The sequence below is a fragment of the Pecten maximus genome, chromosome 2 (assembly GCF_902652985.1).
Source record: "Pecten maximus chromosome 2, xPecMax1.1, whole genome shotgun sequence".
Taxonomy (NCBI): Eukaryota; Metazoa; Mollusca; class Bivalvia; order Pectinida; family Pectinidae; genus Pecten; species Pecten maximus.
The window spans coordinates 24,487,906-24,506,088 of NC_047016.1; the positions used below are offsets into that span (position 1 = coordinate 24,487,906).

Below are 18,183 nucleotides of genomic sequence, written 5' to 3' on the forward strand. Positions count from 1 at the left end.
ATAAATCGCTGTATCTTCGATTTATAAGGGCAACATATCTCCTCCTCCTCCTCCACGATTTTGGTCTATTTCGAGTTGTTTTTGGTCGCCTCCTATTACTGATAAATCCTCAAAGGACGAAAGTTCTTTGGTCAGTTTAGTTCTTTGTTTTGTCTACTGTATCTAACTCTCATTTTTGTGAAAAATTTTAATAGACATTTACATTGCATATTCCAAATTTTGTTCATCTATTTTTTCAATAAAATCTCTATTTGCTACATAAACCATGTTGATACTTTTCGGCACAAACGCAATCAGATTAAAATCTAACAATGGATTGTTTACCCATGAGACCTTATATCAACCATTCACCTATCCTGTTCTGTCAGCGTTAAGTATCGTAGTTAACGCTGTAAATGCAATCCGCAAACTGTTCAATGTTAATTGACAATATACTGATGAGAATTATACAATGAAATAAGAACCTAATGTGATGATTGATCCGTCTTATAAGGCTAATTATCTTTCCAAAGAGAATGATTAATATCTACGGAATTGATTAAAACTTTCGTGTGTTGAGTTAGAATGCTTTGTATTTACCTGGCTGTTTTCGGGTTGGGTAAGCGTGTATTACCTATTGTTTGTGTGCTACTAATCCACCATTAAAACCATTCACAATGCCTTTATTGGTTTCGGAAAATAATATCGATGCAATTGATTTAATATTGTCCAATAAAACAGGGAACAAAAATATTTAAAAACATTAAACTTTGTATAACTAACCCGACATACAATGACAACTAATACGTGTGCAGGTTAATAACGATACTGTGGGGTCATGGTTACAGAAATACAGACTCCCATTATCGTTATGGAAATGGTCTTTCTTGATACATGTAACTTTTGCATTCTGTACGAAATGAACCACAGCGACGAGTAAATCAATTCCTTTATATAGGAAATGGGATTCTCGTGGGAACGGACCAGTTGTTGTTTTTAACTCAAAGGAACTTTAAACTTTGTAGGGCAATTGCTAAAACCGTTTGGCTAAGAAATAGACTCACATTGATATGGCAATCGTAGAAGATCTGAAGACTGCAAGCATTCATGCCTAATATGTAGTTAAGGTACATTGTATATAACAATATACTGGATGTTTATAGGTTGCTTTGCCAAAGTAAACGTTTACAAGAAATACAAAAGGATACATACTCCTTAGTCGGAGGAATGTGTTGAGTGATGTTGAACATGTTATAAGCTGTACGATCGTAGCATACGAAGACGCTAAGATTGGAAAACAATGTCGCTAATAGGATTATTCATTGTGATTATCAATGGTGCACTGCCGGTTTTATTATCCGAAAGTACATGTAACTATTTAAACATTCAACCTAAAGCGAGATTTTATGGTTTTGGTTTATATTACAAACCCAAGCAGACGATTACTATGTGTGCCCGTGAATGTTTTCTCCGATTAGAGTGTCTATCTATCACGTTCAATACCACAACTAAGCAGTGTAGAACCCACACCTCCGATCATATAAACCATCCCTGGAATGTACTGCCTTCCAATGACTCCTCGTACGCGGGGATACATTCGTGGACGCTGGTAAGTTAGACTTTAAGTGGGCTTTCTTCATCGGATCTGTATTCGGTCTTGATTCAGTTATTAAATGTATGTGTCACCATAACATTGGAAACGGTGCTGTCACCAAGCGCCATTATTTACATACAAGATACAACAAAGTACAGATGTTAACCTCTGTTGATGTCGATGCAATAATTTATTAACCGGAAAAAGATTTTATATCCAGAGGCTGGTGTTTTGATTGTTGGTAAGATCACGAACAAAAATAAAAGCGGACGAACGGCCAAGGTCGACTAGTGGGGTGAATTGTTTTGTCTATCAACTTGTGAGGTGCACGGCACAAGTTGATCAGAATTTCAAAATCTGTTTTTATTTCCGTTTATTCCAAAAAAAGCACATAAACAGTGAGATTTAATGTTAATTTATGGGTAAAAAGTAAAATACTTTAAAATTCGTCTCATATAGGCGACGAAGATATTTTGACCCAATGAATCGGTGAATGCATCCCACAAGGATGTTGGGTGAGTACTAATGAACGCTTCAGTTTGACACCTTGATACAGTGGTATCTATATCATAGATGTTATACATGGCTGCTCAAACCAGTTAGAATTGAGTCAGGTACATATAGAAAATTTGAAGTTTAGCAACACAAGTTAAAAATCTCATGTAAGCATCGGTTGTAAATAAAACTACATGTTACTTGCAACGTGCCACAAACATACAAATCCGCTTATCGTCCACAGATAACGATAACAACTATATATATCCAACTATTGAATAGATAACTGGTTTTAACAGGAAAGTGCTTGACAATTTATGTGTATAATTGTGTATGCGTATTTAAGGAGACTAAGGATGTGTCACCAGATAGTATAAAAATATAAGGTTTTGTAGAGTATATCACTATATGTACCAATGGTGTACAAACATTTCCTGTGTAATGTTACTGTACAATAATTATTTAATCGCGTTTCAGTATGGGTGTCCAGATGGTTCGAGTAACCATTTTAAGTTTTCGCAATACCGACACAAACACTTCCTGCTGTCTTTATAAATATTTTGCACTGAAGGTATATTCTACGGGTTTCAGATCACGACATGACACACATGATTCTGGTCTTTTTCAGACAAGAGGTTTGGAAGGCTGTTCTACCAGACCATGTCCTAAACAAACCAGATGTATACCAATAAAGAACAACAACTACACATGTATCATCTCAGGTACGTAACACCCTATACAGGCGAGACATCTCAGGTACGTAACACCATATACAGGTAAGAAAATTCAGGTACGTAACACATGTACACGTGTGACATCTCAGGTACGTAACACCATATACAGGTGAGAACTCTCAGGTATGTAACACCATATACAGGTAAGAAAATTCAGGTACGTAACACATGTACACGTGTGACATCTCAGGTACGTAACACCATATACAGATGAGAACTCTCAGGTATGTAACACATGTACACATGTGACATCTCAGGTACGTAACACCATATACAGGTGAGACATCTCAGGTACGTAACACCATATACAGGTGAGAAATCTCAGGTATGTAACACATGTACACGTGTGACATTTCGGGTACGTAACACCATATACAGGTGAGACATCTCAGGTACGTAACACCATATACAGGTAAGAAAATTCAGGTACGTAACACATGTACACGTGTGACATCTCAGTTACGTAACACCATATACAGGTGAGACATCTCAGGTATGTAACACATGTACACGTGTGACAGCTCAGGTACGTAACACCATATACAGGTGAGACATCTCAGGTACGTAACACCATATACAGGTGAGAAATCTCAGGTATGTAACACATGTACACGTGTGACATCTCAGGTACGTAACACCATATACAGGTGAGAACTCTCAGGTATGTAGCACATGTACACGTGTGACATCTCAGGTACGTAACACCATATACAGGTGAGACATCTCAGGTACGTAACACCATATACAGGTGAGAAATCTCAGGTATGTAACACATGTACACGTATGACATCTCGGGTACGTAACACCATATACAGGTGAGAAATTGCAGGTACGTAACACATGTGGCATTCAGTGTCGTGCATTAAAACTGCCACCAAATCATCCCTTTTCGTGTTGAAATAAGCTAAAATAGACAGGACCATTTCTAAAATGTTCACAAAAACAAATTTTCAGGGTGTCCTATCAATGGTAGCTATATTCGCTTTAGGGCCCCGCATTACTGGTGCTATATATTAATATATCATGTCTTTCCTTATTTTATGCTATATAAAACGTAGACTATTTGAACACATTCTCCAAAAATGTTATTAACTGGTTTAATAGTCAAAAGTGCTATTTACCCAGAATGAGCTCTTAAATCCGCATTTAAATTTTCGCGTTTTTTTCCCTCGTTCATTCAGATTTGACAATGCATTTGTAATATCCCTTCGGATTGTCTCTATCGCCATCACTCGTATTACGATACAGCCTGAAAGCGATTTAAAAACCAAGACGAAGCTGACACACTTTGTTTACTTACATTGTTCGAGTGAATGCTACAGCAACATTTCTGAACACGGCTTCATCTACAAGATTCTATAATATGTTTGAAGAAGCGATGGAGAGGATTGTTTCTGAAAAAAGATAGCGGTAACACACTAGTTGTAATAAAAATGGCAGTTAGCATAATGAAAGATTATCTTCGGAAAAAGCATTAGGAACACTGGAGGATCCCCGAATGTGAACACTGGTTCGAGAGATGGAATAATTTATATGTGAGTATAATAAAACAATTATTGTACGAGTATTTTCGGAATTAACACTTTTAGTGTCCCCTTTGACATTATCTATTTCCCCGGCTTCGACTCAGGAAATAATTAACGTCACACAATACAATAACTGTTAGTGTTCATCTGTACATCTGTCCGTCATCACTTTCGTTTCCAGATCATTTCTCAGAATCCGTAAGACCAACCTTTCTGAATCTTCATATGGTGTTTTGTTGTGAGTATAAGGACAGCCTCTGTATCACCAATCTGATTAAAATCAACTGTTACTTGGCTACGTTTATTAAGTATTAAGACTGAACATCTGAAGGTGCTCCGATTATGTTCACGTTCAGGTGACCTTTCGATTAGCCAGTCACATTGCCAATGGCAAAATCTTTCCAGAACTTCGATATTCCTCGTGACGGTACACTTAGCCATGATAAGATCCGAAAGAAATGGAACAGAACTCAGCGAAACAACACAATATGGCGGTGGCAGCGACGCCCAGGAAATCGCACGAATTTTGTAATTTGTGTGTACTTTGCGGTTTTGCCTTTGTTCAATCATTGACACACATTTTATGAAAGAAAACTGAAATTTGCCTATCGCTTTATTTAAATCTGCCTTATTTGTCGCATCTTGTGTTGATAATCAAAATGCAACTAAAGGCTTTGGAAAGGTCATCTCTGATCGACTAATATATAATGAGCATTCATTGTCGAGGGGGTCACCTGAACGGGACCTTGATAGGTGAACCTTCAGATGTTCAGGCGTAGTACGTAGTAAACGTATAAACCATGTCACAGCTGATCATAATCAGATTGCGGTAACATGGACCAATAAACACTAATAAGGTTGGCTCCTGTCTCTCCTCTAGTATTAATGTCTTCTCAGTTCTCCTATTGATGTAGAGCTCGAAAGTTTCCTTTGAGTCTTGTGTTTTTGTATTTTCTGCTTCGACTATGAGTTCATATATTGTTTGGCGGTATTGACGACGTTTGATGGTAGCATACAGTAATTGTATGAATGTGGGGAAACAGCACTTTTATTGTCAAGGGGGACAATGAAAATGCTATTTCAAGAAATATCCATATTTTATTATGCCAACATTTAAATCATTCCATCTCTGAAAGCTGTAGTGTTTATATCACCCCGTGTTCCTAATGCTTTTTCCCGAAGATAGTCTTTCAGTATGTCAACCGACATTTTCACTTGCATGTTAGCGCTGTCTTCCTCTCCTTTCCTCTCCATCGCCTTTTCATACATATACTAGAATCTTGTAGATGAAGACATTTTCAGTAATGTTCCTGTATCATTCACTCGAACAATTTTAGTTAACAAAGTGTGTCAGCTTCGTCTTGGTCTCGAAAACGCTTTCGATTTCGAAAGCCCTTTCGGACTTTATCGTTATACGAGCGATGACGGTAGAGACGATTCGAAGGAATATGACAAATGTATTGTCCAATCAGCATGAAGGAAGCAAAATAAGCGAAAATTCGACGGGGTTAAATAGCTCATTCCGAGTAAATAACACTTTTTACTATTAACCCGGTTAATACTATTTTTGAGGATGTGTTTCAAATATCATTTCTATTGCCTACTTTTACATAGTGTAACATAAGAAAAGGTATAACAATACATGCTTTTACCGCATGTTCAAATGTGGTTCGGCTGTATTGTGGCTTTATAGATACGATATGAATGTTATGCAAATTTTATCACTATTAACAATCATGTGTGTATTTCAGAGTGTGATTTTGGTGTGAACATTGACTATCTAACGGGATGGAATTGGCGGCCAGTAGGTCGGACGAAGACTTTAAAGTGTCGTTCCAATTATTATCTTAATGGAACTGCTATTACAAGTACATGCCTTGCGAACGGCACTTGGTCATACACGGATGAAATCATCGCTGAATGCCTGCGCATACCGGAAACTACTACAGTGGAATATAATACAACACTTCCCACGAATGACTCCTCTACGACGGACGTTCCGTTAAATACCAGTACCGTCCCGTGATATGTATTAATGACTGAGAACTAATTGGTTATTTGAGGTATATACATTTAGAATGTATTATTACAGTCGTTTTTTTTTTTAATTTAAAGTGGGATTTGATTGAAAAATGATATGCATTATACAAATATGTTATCATTACACAAAATAACAACTGAGAATACAAACATTAAAGCAAAACTGCGATGTTAACTCAAGATCGAAGGCAAACAAATTTAATTTTACATTGGACCACTCCTCAAATTACAAGTCCGAAGTTTTCTTCTGCTTTATCGACAACCATCTTTTAACATCAGACAGGACTAACAAACGTCTTCACTTTCATTTATCTTTGTCTAGACATAAGCGTATCACGACTTTTACTCTAAATTATTTATATTTTCACGTTAATACGCGAGGAAAGTCAATCGCCAATTCAAATCCTCCGCGATTATTTGTACGGAAATAACACCTTGGGATGGCGACCAAGCTACCGGTTACCGAAATAGAAATCTCGTAGAGTCCATGGCTGAAAAGCTCATCATTTGCAAATAAAAAAGAATATTTCTACATCAACGTTTGAGAAATCATGTATTCGCGAATATGTCTGAATACGTAAGTTCGTGAAATAAAGTTTTTGGGATTTTTACATTTTTGTTTATGAACAGCAAGCTTATCCATGCACAGGTTCCATATTATGAGTTTATTTATGTTGGTATACTCATTGATTTTTTTTAAGTTAAAAGTCAAATTCGTAATTAAGACATACTTTTAGCGGTGATATCCGGGATCTTGGGCTCGGCGTATAAATACAGACGAAAACGATTGGCAGTATTACCATATTTTTACCGTAGTCTGGTCGTGAATGTATATATGACAGTATTTACCTATCTAGGTTGTATATATGACAGTATTTACCTATCTAGGTCGTATATATGACAGTATTTACCTATCTAGGTTGTATATATGACAGTATTTACCTATCTAGGTAAAATATATGACAGTATTTACCTATCTAGGTCGTATAAATGACAGTATTTACCTATCTATGTCGTATATATGACAGTATTTACCAATCTAGGTCGTATATATGACAGTATTTAATTATTCAAGTCGTATATATGACAATATCAATTTATCTAGGTCGTATATATGACAGTATCTACTTATCTAGGTCGTATATATGACAATATTAACTTATCTAGGTCGTATATATGACAGTATTTACTTATGTAGGTCGTATATATGACACTATCTACTTATCTAGGTCGTATATATGACGGTATGTACTTATCTATATCGTATATTTGAAAATATTTACTTATCTAGGTCGTATATATGACAGTATCTACTTATCTAGGTCGTATATATGACAATATCAATTTATCTAAGTCGTATATATGACAATATCAATTTATCTAAGTCGTATATATGACAATATCAATTTATCTAGGTCGTATATATGACAGTATTTACTTATCTAGGTCGTATATATGGCAGTATTTACTCATCTAGGTCATATGTATGATAGTATTTACTCATCTAGCTTGTATATAAGTGATTATGACAATATTACTTATCGTGGTCATTATTTGACATAGCTACATTATTATAATATCATTAACGCAAAAGGTTGGATAGATCCTTATAAAGCTCTGTATTAATCTTTCTAAATACATGCTTTGATATGTATACTTCTCATAAATGAATGATATCTGTTCATTCTGACCTTTGCCTTTGTGGTGGCACCTGCTGTCATTACCATATCTGGTACATGTAAAAGATACATGTAGTAGAAATTCAGTACAACACCAAACAAATTCTTCTTGACATTAAACTCTAACGCTTTTGAAGATTTCCTTTTTTGAAAGAACTATGCATTTCGTAAAAAATATTAACGATTTGTGTCTTGATTTTATTGATGCGTATGTGAAAAGGTTTGTTAACTTAAAATCCTGACTTTACAGTTATAGTGAAATAATAAAGTCATAAATTTCGACACACATTTCACGGGACATTGATGATGGCACCATGAAAATGATTCACAGCAACTTAGAACTTCTTAAACACTTTTTGAAAGTATATGAGAAAAATAACCATTCATTGGTCTGATCAATGGACAGGGACATATAAACCCTTGTGCAAAGGACTGGCTGGTCATTAGGAGGTAAGCCTCTAGCTGGCAAGCCGAACACTTACTCTCAGGTTGGAATATTCTTGTCCCTGTCCTTGAAGCAGGGTCATGTAAGATTCTAATATTCTGTCATACTTTACAGGGTGAAGAAAAGACTTTACCGGTCTTTACCGGGGAAGGGAACAGCTCAGATCACATGCACTACGATGTCGTAACAATGAATTTTTGACATGACGGCATTGTATTGTTTCCGTGACGACAAAGAATTGTTCTGAATGGGGGATCCCTGTGTCAACCCTATGATTGTTGTTTTTTTGGGGGATGGATTTCAAATATAATAATTTTGACTGGCACTTTGTATATTGATAAATATGCAAAAAATAAATAAATGGTTGACGAGAGGCTATTTGGTGTTTCTCTGACGTCATAAAATGAAAGTGAATGAGTAAGTCTCCGTTTCAAGCCTGGATGGGTTTAGATAAGGAATCAGATCGTTGTTTATTCAACTGGGATAGGTTTATCTGTAAATATGTGAGAAAAATTATCAAAATACGAGTCTTTACAAAAAATGGATAGGAATATCTCAACCTTAGCGTAAAAGAGTTTTGCAGGCAAAGCGAAAATCTTACACTCGGGTTGAGATACCCCTGTCCACGTAACAGACCTAAATACAATTGTATCTATGTCGGTGCCTGCTTTGCGCTGAAACTGTATGATATATATATGGCATCTTGGCATACATTTTACTTTGAGTCTGAATGAGATCATAATAATTCTCGGTTACCCCTGTCGCTAACATAAAGCGCCCATGGATCAGGTATCAATAATAGTACACTATATTCAAGGTTAATACCATGTATTGGGTAGCATCCTCAACACAAAGTGTCTTATTATGTTCTACAATAGAACAATGCTTAATATCAAATGACGACGTCCGTGTCGTTATATTCACAGGGAGACAACTCTCATTTGGATTAAAATTAGTGACAAATGTAGACAAACAAAGATTGTTTAGAAGCTAATTCACAGTAGATTGCACTCTCGTTGTAATATACTGACAAAATGTGTGAACATCCAGTGTATATGATAACGTGGATGTAATGACCATTTTGGTGATACAATTACGTACGTATTACCTGTGAATATAATATTGATATATACACCGTGATGGCCAACAAACACGTGCAAGTTGACGTATATGAGTCAAGTTATGTATTTGTGTAAAAATGATGCAGAATAAAAAAAACAAGAATCCTCTGATTTGAAGTGTATCATTTCCCCCTCAGTCTTTTAAATTATGATGGCGCTACAACTTTACCTCTCTATGATGGCCTTCATTGTGAAATAAAACGGAACTTATCATCCAAGTACGCTGTACTAATGCTATATGATTCACTAGCTATGCTCTACAAGGTTTGTGTACTGACCCGTTTCTAATGTTTAATACAATAACATATATAATGTACTGTGTTTTGCATTCAATGAACCATTATTATGTTTTGCTAATCCTCGTTTCCACGATTGATCACTATTTTTGTAACTTTATTTTACATTATATAGATATGTATATACACACACATCGTCGGTAACCCAAGGTCCTGACGCTTACGGTCCGTTACCGACGATGATACATACCTAGAAACTGTCAATTTTATCATCATTGCAGCTTGAAAATTCGACGGAGTATGTTTTATGTCCATATCAATGAGTCAATTCCTAACGTAATACGTCACTTCAGTCGATATTATTCCTAATGGGTAGTGTAATTGGAGTCCACTTACATTTACATAAGGATGTGTTCAGTAAACGTATCCCTCATTTGAAATTCTTTTATTGCTTTGTGTAGCTTGTCTTCAAAGTACGTCTTTGATTTACCATTGACTTTAGATCTATACTCAATAATACAATTAAGATAAACTCGCTCCGTAAAAGATATGTAAACGATATGTAAGAGATACTTCAGGGTGTGTAAATGGTTATTTTGTTATTGATACCTGGTTTGGTTTTGTACAATTTTCGTTCAATGACTGAAAACTGAATATATCTGTAACTTTTAAATCTTTTTTTGTCTTGATTCAAATATACGGGAAGGAAATTATCATGTTGCAATTTGCAAATGGAGAACCACCATCAATGTCGGCCTTGGTATGAAGTTCATATAGTACATATATAACGGACATGATCAGTATGTATACCATCAATACATTGTAATTAATATCAGGAATAAGTAATATCGTCTTGGTAATCTAATGTGATAATATAATGAATGATAATCCCGGTAGGAAAATCATTGGCCATGAAAAGGTCAATAAATGGTTTATTTAATGACAGACAATACATTGTTTTTTATGATGTTTCATTCGTATTGGTGTTTATTTGTCGCTGTTTTGGTTTGGATTTGATTCTATACTTTGTATTATAACATTGACGTTGTGACGTACTTCCAATTACATAGTGTCGCTTAAAATATTTTATGCTAATATTGGCGAAGTAAGTTGATGATGGCTTGTTGTTTGTTTTGAAAACTTGCGTGTTGTATTGATGAATTTCTGTTTTAATCAGAGAGTGTTTCCGTACAATTGTATACAAGGTTTTGTATAAGTTGAACCCTTATCAGTGACCTCTCTTAATTAATGGAATAAATAAGCCTTTATAATTAAAATGCGAATAGTGGTTGTTTGAAGGGTTAAATAAAGTGTGATTAACGCATATTGTATTTGAAATACTGCACTAGATAATTACATTAATCGTGTGGAGTGTAAACAACAAAAAAGATAAGTTTGCCCGTTGCCCATTAAAATATTTGATTTCTAATATGCCACAGGAGTTGCGTAAATCCTTCGAACTCAATTTCCTCTTTGCTTATCGGATTAAGAAACCCTTTAGCATTTCCCTTATTTAATTAATTTATTGAGTCTTTTATTTGATAAAATCATTTTATTTGATTTTGTTCTTATGCGCGTTTGAAAACCAGGCAATGTTCAGATCAGATCAACGATTTTTGAAATAATGTCATTACAAAAGTGGCGAAAATCGATATCTGTTTTGTATTGAGCATTTACGTCACAGCCAATACACATTCAAGCTTCATGTCAATAAATAGACAATGCGATCTACGGACAATTTTAAGTTTCGTTCTCTTTGGTATGACAGCCGTATGGAAACATGGATATAGTCAGGGGAGGCGATAATGTCCTCAGCGATAGATATGCCAGATGCATAAGAGTATTGTAAAGTGTGCCTTTTCCGCAGTTATACGAATCAATTTAAGGTTACAAAAGATACAATAAGAGAAAAATAACAGTGAAAGGAAACTTTTTGTGATCTTATTAAACATCAAACATGCACAGGATTGTTATAGTGATGATGCCCGAATACGGTATGTAGACGACCATACCTTATCAGGACATAACAAGAGTGAAATTTGCCTTTTACATCAATTATAAAATAATGCAACGGGAACCGTGATACCTCGCAACGCTAAACAAAACGCTACACGAAGTATGGGCGAACGGCACTGTCAGTGATGTCTTTGGAAACAATTGGATATTTTGTTTTACTATTTAGCTTGTTAAGCATTGCTTGTCTGTCACAATGTAACAGACAAAACTGTTTCACTTTCCATAAAAACAGAAGATTTCAGCGCACGTTTAGTATTTTGAAAAACATATCCTTGTATCGGTGCGCTACAGAGTGTTTTCTAAGGTCCGAGTGTTTGTCGATCTCCTACAAAGTCCACGAAGGGCATTGCAGGTTTCATGACAAAGATGACATATCCAAACCAGAACGGCTTCTGGTGTCCGAATCCTTTGTCTACCTTGGCATGTATGAATGGACAATGGTAAGTTAAACTAAATGAAAAACAAATATATATCTAATAAAATGGAATCAATCAAACGTACCAAAATGATTATTCACGTTAAGCGGTTACTAATTTACCTCCCTCAAAGGTATTGCTACCTGTTATCTGGTCTGCTCTGAATTGTTTTTAATTATGCGCGATATGCTTTTCTGTTAAACATTTTAAGTTAAAGACTCTCCCTAATTTAAATGCGTTTATGAAGCCGGGGACAGGCTTACCAGGGACCATTTTGTTGGTATCGTTATTTTATTGGGATGAGTACCAGTTTAAGTAATCGCTTATATTACACAAGAGTAAGCTTGAAGGATTGGTGATACTAATTGTCAGAAAGCAACGTATATTGGAAAACCTTGGTAAAATTATATCCTTTCCTACTGACTTGGCTACCGAAATTCCATCCGTAAAGCCTGAATGATTAAGTGATATTAATGAAATTGTCCTAAATCTATCAATACTTGACAACTCTTGTAAAATTATATCCTTTCCTACTAACTTACCTACTAAACATTCGTCTTCAGCAGTAAACCTCTACAATAAGTTAAGCACGTCAGAGGGGCTTCAGGGTCCTCATTGCAGGAACTGAATCTCGGTTACATTTAATGAAACATTACATAATCATTACAATACAGAAAAAGAACACCAATATAATATTGCCGTTGCATTTATAATAACAGCAGAATGGGTTTGGAAGATGGGGTTTAATTTATCATTATTACAACAGTGAACATATCTTTAAAACGAAATACTCCTTATCATTTACAATAAAATATAAATTATTTTAGTGGCGGACGATACAAAACTATTGATTTGCTATACCATCTGCGTAGTTATATCATTACCTAGCACTGAAATTCCAAACTTCATACTTACAGACAGATGCACTTGGTGGATGTATTCCCAGACCCTGTCCTGTACATACAAGATGTACGCAACTTAGCAACCGCAACTTCACATGTGTAGTTTCAGGTGAGTACAAATAACGCAATCGGTTTCAGTCCTACCCAGACAACGTCAGAAAAGATACTTAGCCCTGGCCAGATAACGTAAGAAAAAAACCGTTTAGCTCTGACCAGACAACGTCAGAAAAGGCGTTTATTCTTGACCAGGCAGCGTCAGAAAAGATGTTCAACACACGAAAAACAACGTCAGAAAAGGCGCCCAGCCCTGGCCAGACAACGTTAGAAAAGACTTTAGTCGTGACAAGACAACGTCAGAAATAGAAAATACACGGGTAGTATGTTACAATATAAGGTTCATTTTGGTGCTCGACACGGAAAGCCGTGTATCATGTTTATCCTACCACATTGTTTAACAAGTTGACGACATTCCAAACAAAGTTTCCGTTTTGTTTTTCTTTCCTGGATACGAGTGACCCCGAGTGAAGTGTATTGCTACATCGCGCGGGAAAATATTCACTGTATGGTTATTCACTACCACCAAAGTATTAACTATTTATGCGCTATTGCAAGTTAGTTCCAGGTTTTTCATGTGATTCAGAGTTCATTTTCACTTAAACAGGTATAGAAATATAACAAAAATATAAATTATTCCCGGCAAAGACCCATTTGATTAACAATACGTTTAAAACTGCAATTAACAAAACGATTTGAATTTTGCCAATATTTACATTTATCCGTCAGTAGTTATCGGTCATTATGTGTGGCAGTTGCAGGGTAAAAGACGTTTAGCCCTTGACAGACAGCGTCAGAAAAGACGTTTAGCCCTTGCCAGACAGCGTCAGAGAAGACGTTTAGCCCTTGCCAAACAATGTCAGAGTAGACGTTCAGTACTGGCTAGACAACGTCAGAAATGTTTTAGCCCTGGCCAGACAATGGCAGAAAAGGTGTTTAGCCCATACCAGACAACGTTAAATCTTGACCATACAAAGTCAAAAAATATGTGTAACCTTGACCGGGCAACGTCAAAAAAGACCATGGTCCGACAACTTCAGAAAAGATATTTAACCCTGGTCAGACAATGTCAGAAAAGACGTTTAACCCTGGCTAGACAACGTCAGAAAAGATGTTTAACCTTTACCGGATAACGTCAGAAAAAGACATTTAGCCCTGGCAAGACAAGGTCAGAAAAGACGTTTAGCCATGGCCAGACAACATCAGAAAAAAAGTTCATCGGTGGTCAAACCTAGACAAGACACAAAATTTACTTTTACGCCACATCCTTTATGTTGACAACACAGGTATTCTGCCGATGTCATTCATTATTTCATATTATATTTGATTTCCTGTGTTGATCAGTATTTCTGATACAGCATGTCAAGTGTCTTGATGCCAAATTATATATGCTACCGCAGTAGTGCTCTTTTAATCAATAATGGAGGCATGATCTTGACAAGTATAACATTTAAGTTTGATCATAAAGAGGCACTCCGTTGTTATTTGTAACTAGTAATGGGATATGACAGGAAACATTATTACAATATGTTTGTCATTATTTTACGTTTGCTTTACTATTTTATGTGTATTTTAAACTTTTAATATGTTATATCTTCAGCCAATAAACCGATTTTATTTAACAAAAATTTAACTAATTAATGAAGAAAGTTCGAGGATTTTAAAATATTTCCTTTGCAGAATGCGATTTTGGCGTTGAAATCCCAAACGTTTCTGGCTGGCATATTAGAAACGTGGGACGAACCAAATACCTACGGTGTGCACCAGGATATTATCTTAACGGAACCAGAATTACAAGTACCTGTCAACCCAATGGCAAATGGTCATACACAGATGAGATTGAAGCAGAATGTGTACCAAACCCGTAAACCACATAAAATATGTATTTGGTAATATAGTATTGTGTTTGTTTGTATTTCAGATTTTTGTTGATCATAACCAAAAATGTAATATATGTTTTATGTGTATCTCTGAACAGATCGCGATAACTATATTTGATCACATACATAACAACTAGCCCAGAGAACATAGGTAAGTGGTCATTTAAAAAAAACATGTTTATGTTCTCAGTTAAGAACGCCCAAATAGTAGCTAAGGGCATGACGCGCACTACAAGTAACTTAAAAAGCCTATTAGACTGTAAGGTACGGTTGCTTTAAAACGCCGTATCTTGATATATAGGAATAATCCACAGAGAACGGAATGGGTAAATAAAAGGAAAATAGTCCGATGTTAATGAGAGTGTTGATTATCGACCGCAACCAACAATATGTAGTCCATATTTACATATATGTATACTTCTCTAATTAAGTCCGCACAAATGGAATTGTTTTTGTGCATGTTTCTGGAACTTTTTTCATCAAATATTAAAAAGTTCATTGTAGTATATATTGGTTACTTTATTGGCGTTTTCTTTCCTTTTGTGACAGAGTCAGTCGTTATGTTAAATCAGTCGTTACAATAACGTTAAATGTCGTTAGTAGCGATAATATACCTACCTACCTGGAGCGAACATAAAACACACCGAAATATCCCATTATGACCAATTATATCAAATTATCAATATAAAAAAAACATCCGATGGCTTTTAATTTGTAGTAGACAGACCGAACGATCGATCAAGTTTGCAAAGTTGAATTATAAAACCTTCGTTATCAAAAATATGTTATCCGAATACGGTAGACATCTGTATTGATATATGTAAAGTGACGGTTGTTAGAATGCGTATCTAATTCGAGTTAATAAGTGTTTAAATCCAGAAAAAGACACTGGACATGAGCTTTTGCGGAACCTAAAGAATTATATAATGGACCTTATTTTAACGTTTTATAATGGCGACTTTAGATTATTAAAACGTTGTTAAAAGATATATTCCAAGAATATGTAGGTCGAGTAAATAATTCATTTTAACCATAAAGAATGTCTCAAGAATTTGAAATGCGTCATTCTGAGGATAGGCTCAAGTTGATCTCTAGGTCACTGTAGTCAAAACATTGGTTTGGTTTGTTTTTGTTTAACGTCCTATTAACAAGCAGGGTCATTTAAGGACGTGCCATGTTTTGGAGGTGGAGGAAAGCCGGAGTACCCGGAGAAAAACCACCGGCCTACGGTCAGTACCTGGCAACTGCCCCACGTAGGTTTCGAACTCGCAACCCAGAGGTGGAGGGCTAGTGTTAAAGTGTCGGGCCACCGCGGCCCCTAGTCAAAAGAGCTAAAGATGTCAAATTCATTCTGAAGTTTGTGTTGTAGTCTTATACGGAATTACAGTGTGGTTGAACAACGAAATGGAATCAATATTCTGTATTTGTAATATAACTAATTATCTTCAACTCTGTCCTGTCACATCCTTAACAAGTAAAACAGCACATAGTATGTCATCGATAACATATATTATATTTAACAAACAACAAATAAGATATTTAATCTTGATATAATGTGGAAAGTATGAAGACTGACAAGGAACAGAATTTGCAAATATTGATACCCTTAGAAAGAGGATGACTACTGTTTTAATGCGGTGAATACAGAAAGAAACAACACTGGGACCGTTGCTCAATGTACATATACCAAGGCGAAGCTCTTATTTAATGCGGAAAGGGTACAGACAAAGGAAAATGGTCAATGCTGAAATTTGATATGGTAAGATACGGGTTGGATACTACAATAATAAGTAAGGTGATGTAGTACAAACATGTCGGAAATCTCTAATGACTATATGTAAGCCTGTATACTTCTAGTATACTTCTAGCCTTTTCGGATTGAATACATATCGACGTGTAGTAGTAATTGGTCGTTCGATCGTTATTATTTAGCAATGAGCATGAATTTAATTGAATTTTTCTGCTTTATTGTTTCTGTGGTATTGAATAGAAGGAAGCTTATCATATTGGCAAATTCTTCTGTTTAAAAAGACACTACGGTAAAAGTTTTATCGATTGAACATATACGCGTTTTATTTTAGTAACGTCTCTACGCTATTATGATATCTACAATCAATTTCCATTTTCCAGCTTGACCACTCGATTTTTTTGAAATCCCTGTCAAATTTAGCGCCGATAACATCACATAACAAACGAAAGAGGCAGTTAATTGTAAATACAAACACAAACATAAAGGGGGATATAACGGTGTAGTACACAAACACGAAATTAACGGTCATCAGATGTGTTGTGGGTATGGTAGCAGAGCAAAGCCAGTTTAGAATGGCGATACAGAGATGTAATACATTATCGTTGAAGTATAAGATTGAGAGATATACTAAAAATAAGAACATATTTCCTCAACCTCTTACCTTAATTATATAATATACTATCCAAAGTTATTTTTATTTTGACCGTTATTATCGTATTAAAATGCATGATCATGACTATTTCGGTAAGGAGCGGTAGGCGATGATAATTTGCAGGAATTTCAGAACAACAACGATATCGGAAGATTTCAAAAATCAATATGTCTATCAATACATGTACATTGTATAACCTTTATCTAAGAATTTTCTTTAAATTTTTAACGACATGTACCCTGTTACACTAACTGCCTGTATTATTAACGTGATAAACCCCTGTTATACTGACTGGTTTTATTATTAACGTGATAAACCCTTGTTATACCGACTGGTTGTATTATTAACGTGATGTTCCCCTGTTATACCGACTGGTTGTATTATTAACGTGATATTCCCCTGTTATACCGACTGGTTGTATTATTAACGTGATATACCCCTGTTATACCGACTGGTTTTATCATTAACGTGATATTCCCCTGTTATACTGACTGGTTTTATTATTAACGTGATAAACCCTTGTTATACCGACTGGTTTTATCATTAACGTGATATACCCCTGTTATACCGACTGGTTTTATTATTAACGTGATATTCCCCTGTTATACCGACTGGTTGTATTATTAACGTGATAAACCCTTGTTATACCGACTGGTTGTATTAT

At 35.5% G+C, this 18,183-nt stretch overlaps 1 protein-coding gene across 2 annotated transcripts; it reads left to right on the plus strand.

The window, feature by feature from the left end:
* The first annotated feature begins 1,240 nt into the window (after window positions 1-1,240).
* Window positions 1,241-11,300, plus strand: LOC117321585. Of its 2 annotated transcripts, XR_004531382.1 has the most exons (4): window positions 1,336-1,588; window positions 2,697-2,790; window positions 6,080-6,391; window positions 8,607-11,300. XR_004531382.1 is itself a non-coding variant. In XM_033876052.1 (3 exons), exons 1-3 carry the CDS (start codon window positions 1,280-1,282, stop codon window positions 6,352-6,354), a joined length of 678 nt encoding a protein of 225 aa, XP_033731943.1. In that variant the 5' UTR covers window positions 1,241-1,279; the 3' UTR covers window positions 6,355-6,977. The 2 variants fall into 2 exon arrangements, 1 of the variants encoding a protein (XP_033731943.1); XM_033876052.1 differs by lacking the exon at window positions 8,607-11,300 and having other exon boundaries at window positions 1,241-1,588; window positions 6,080-6,977.
* The last annotated feature ends 6,883 nt before the right edge of the window (window positions 11,301-18,183 follow it).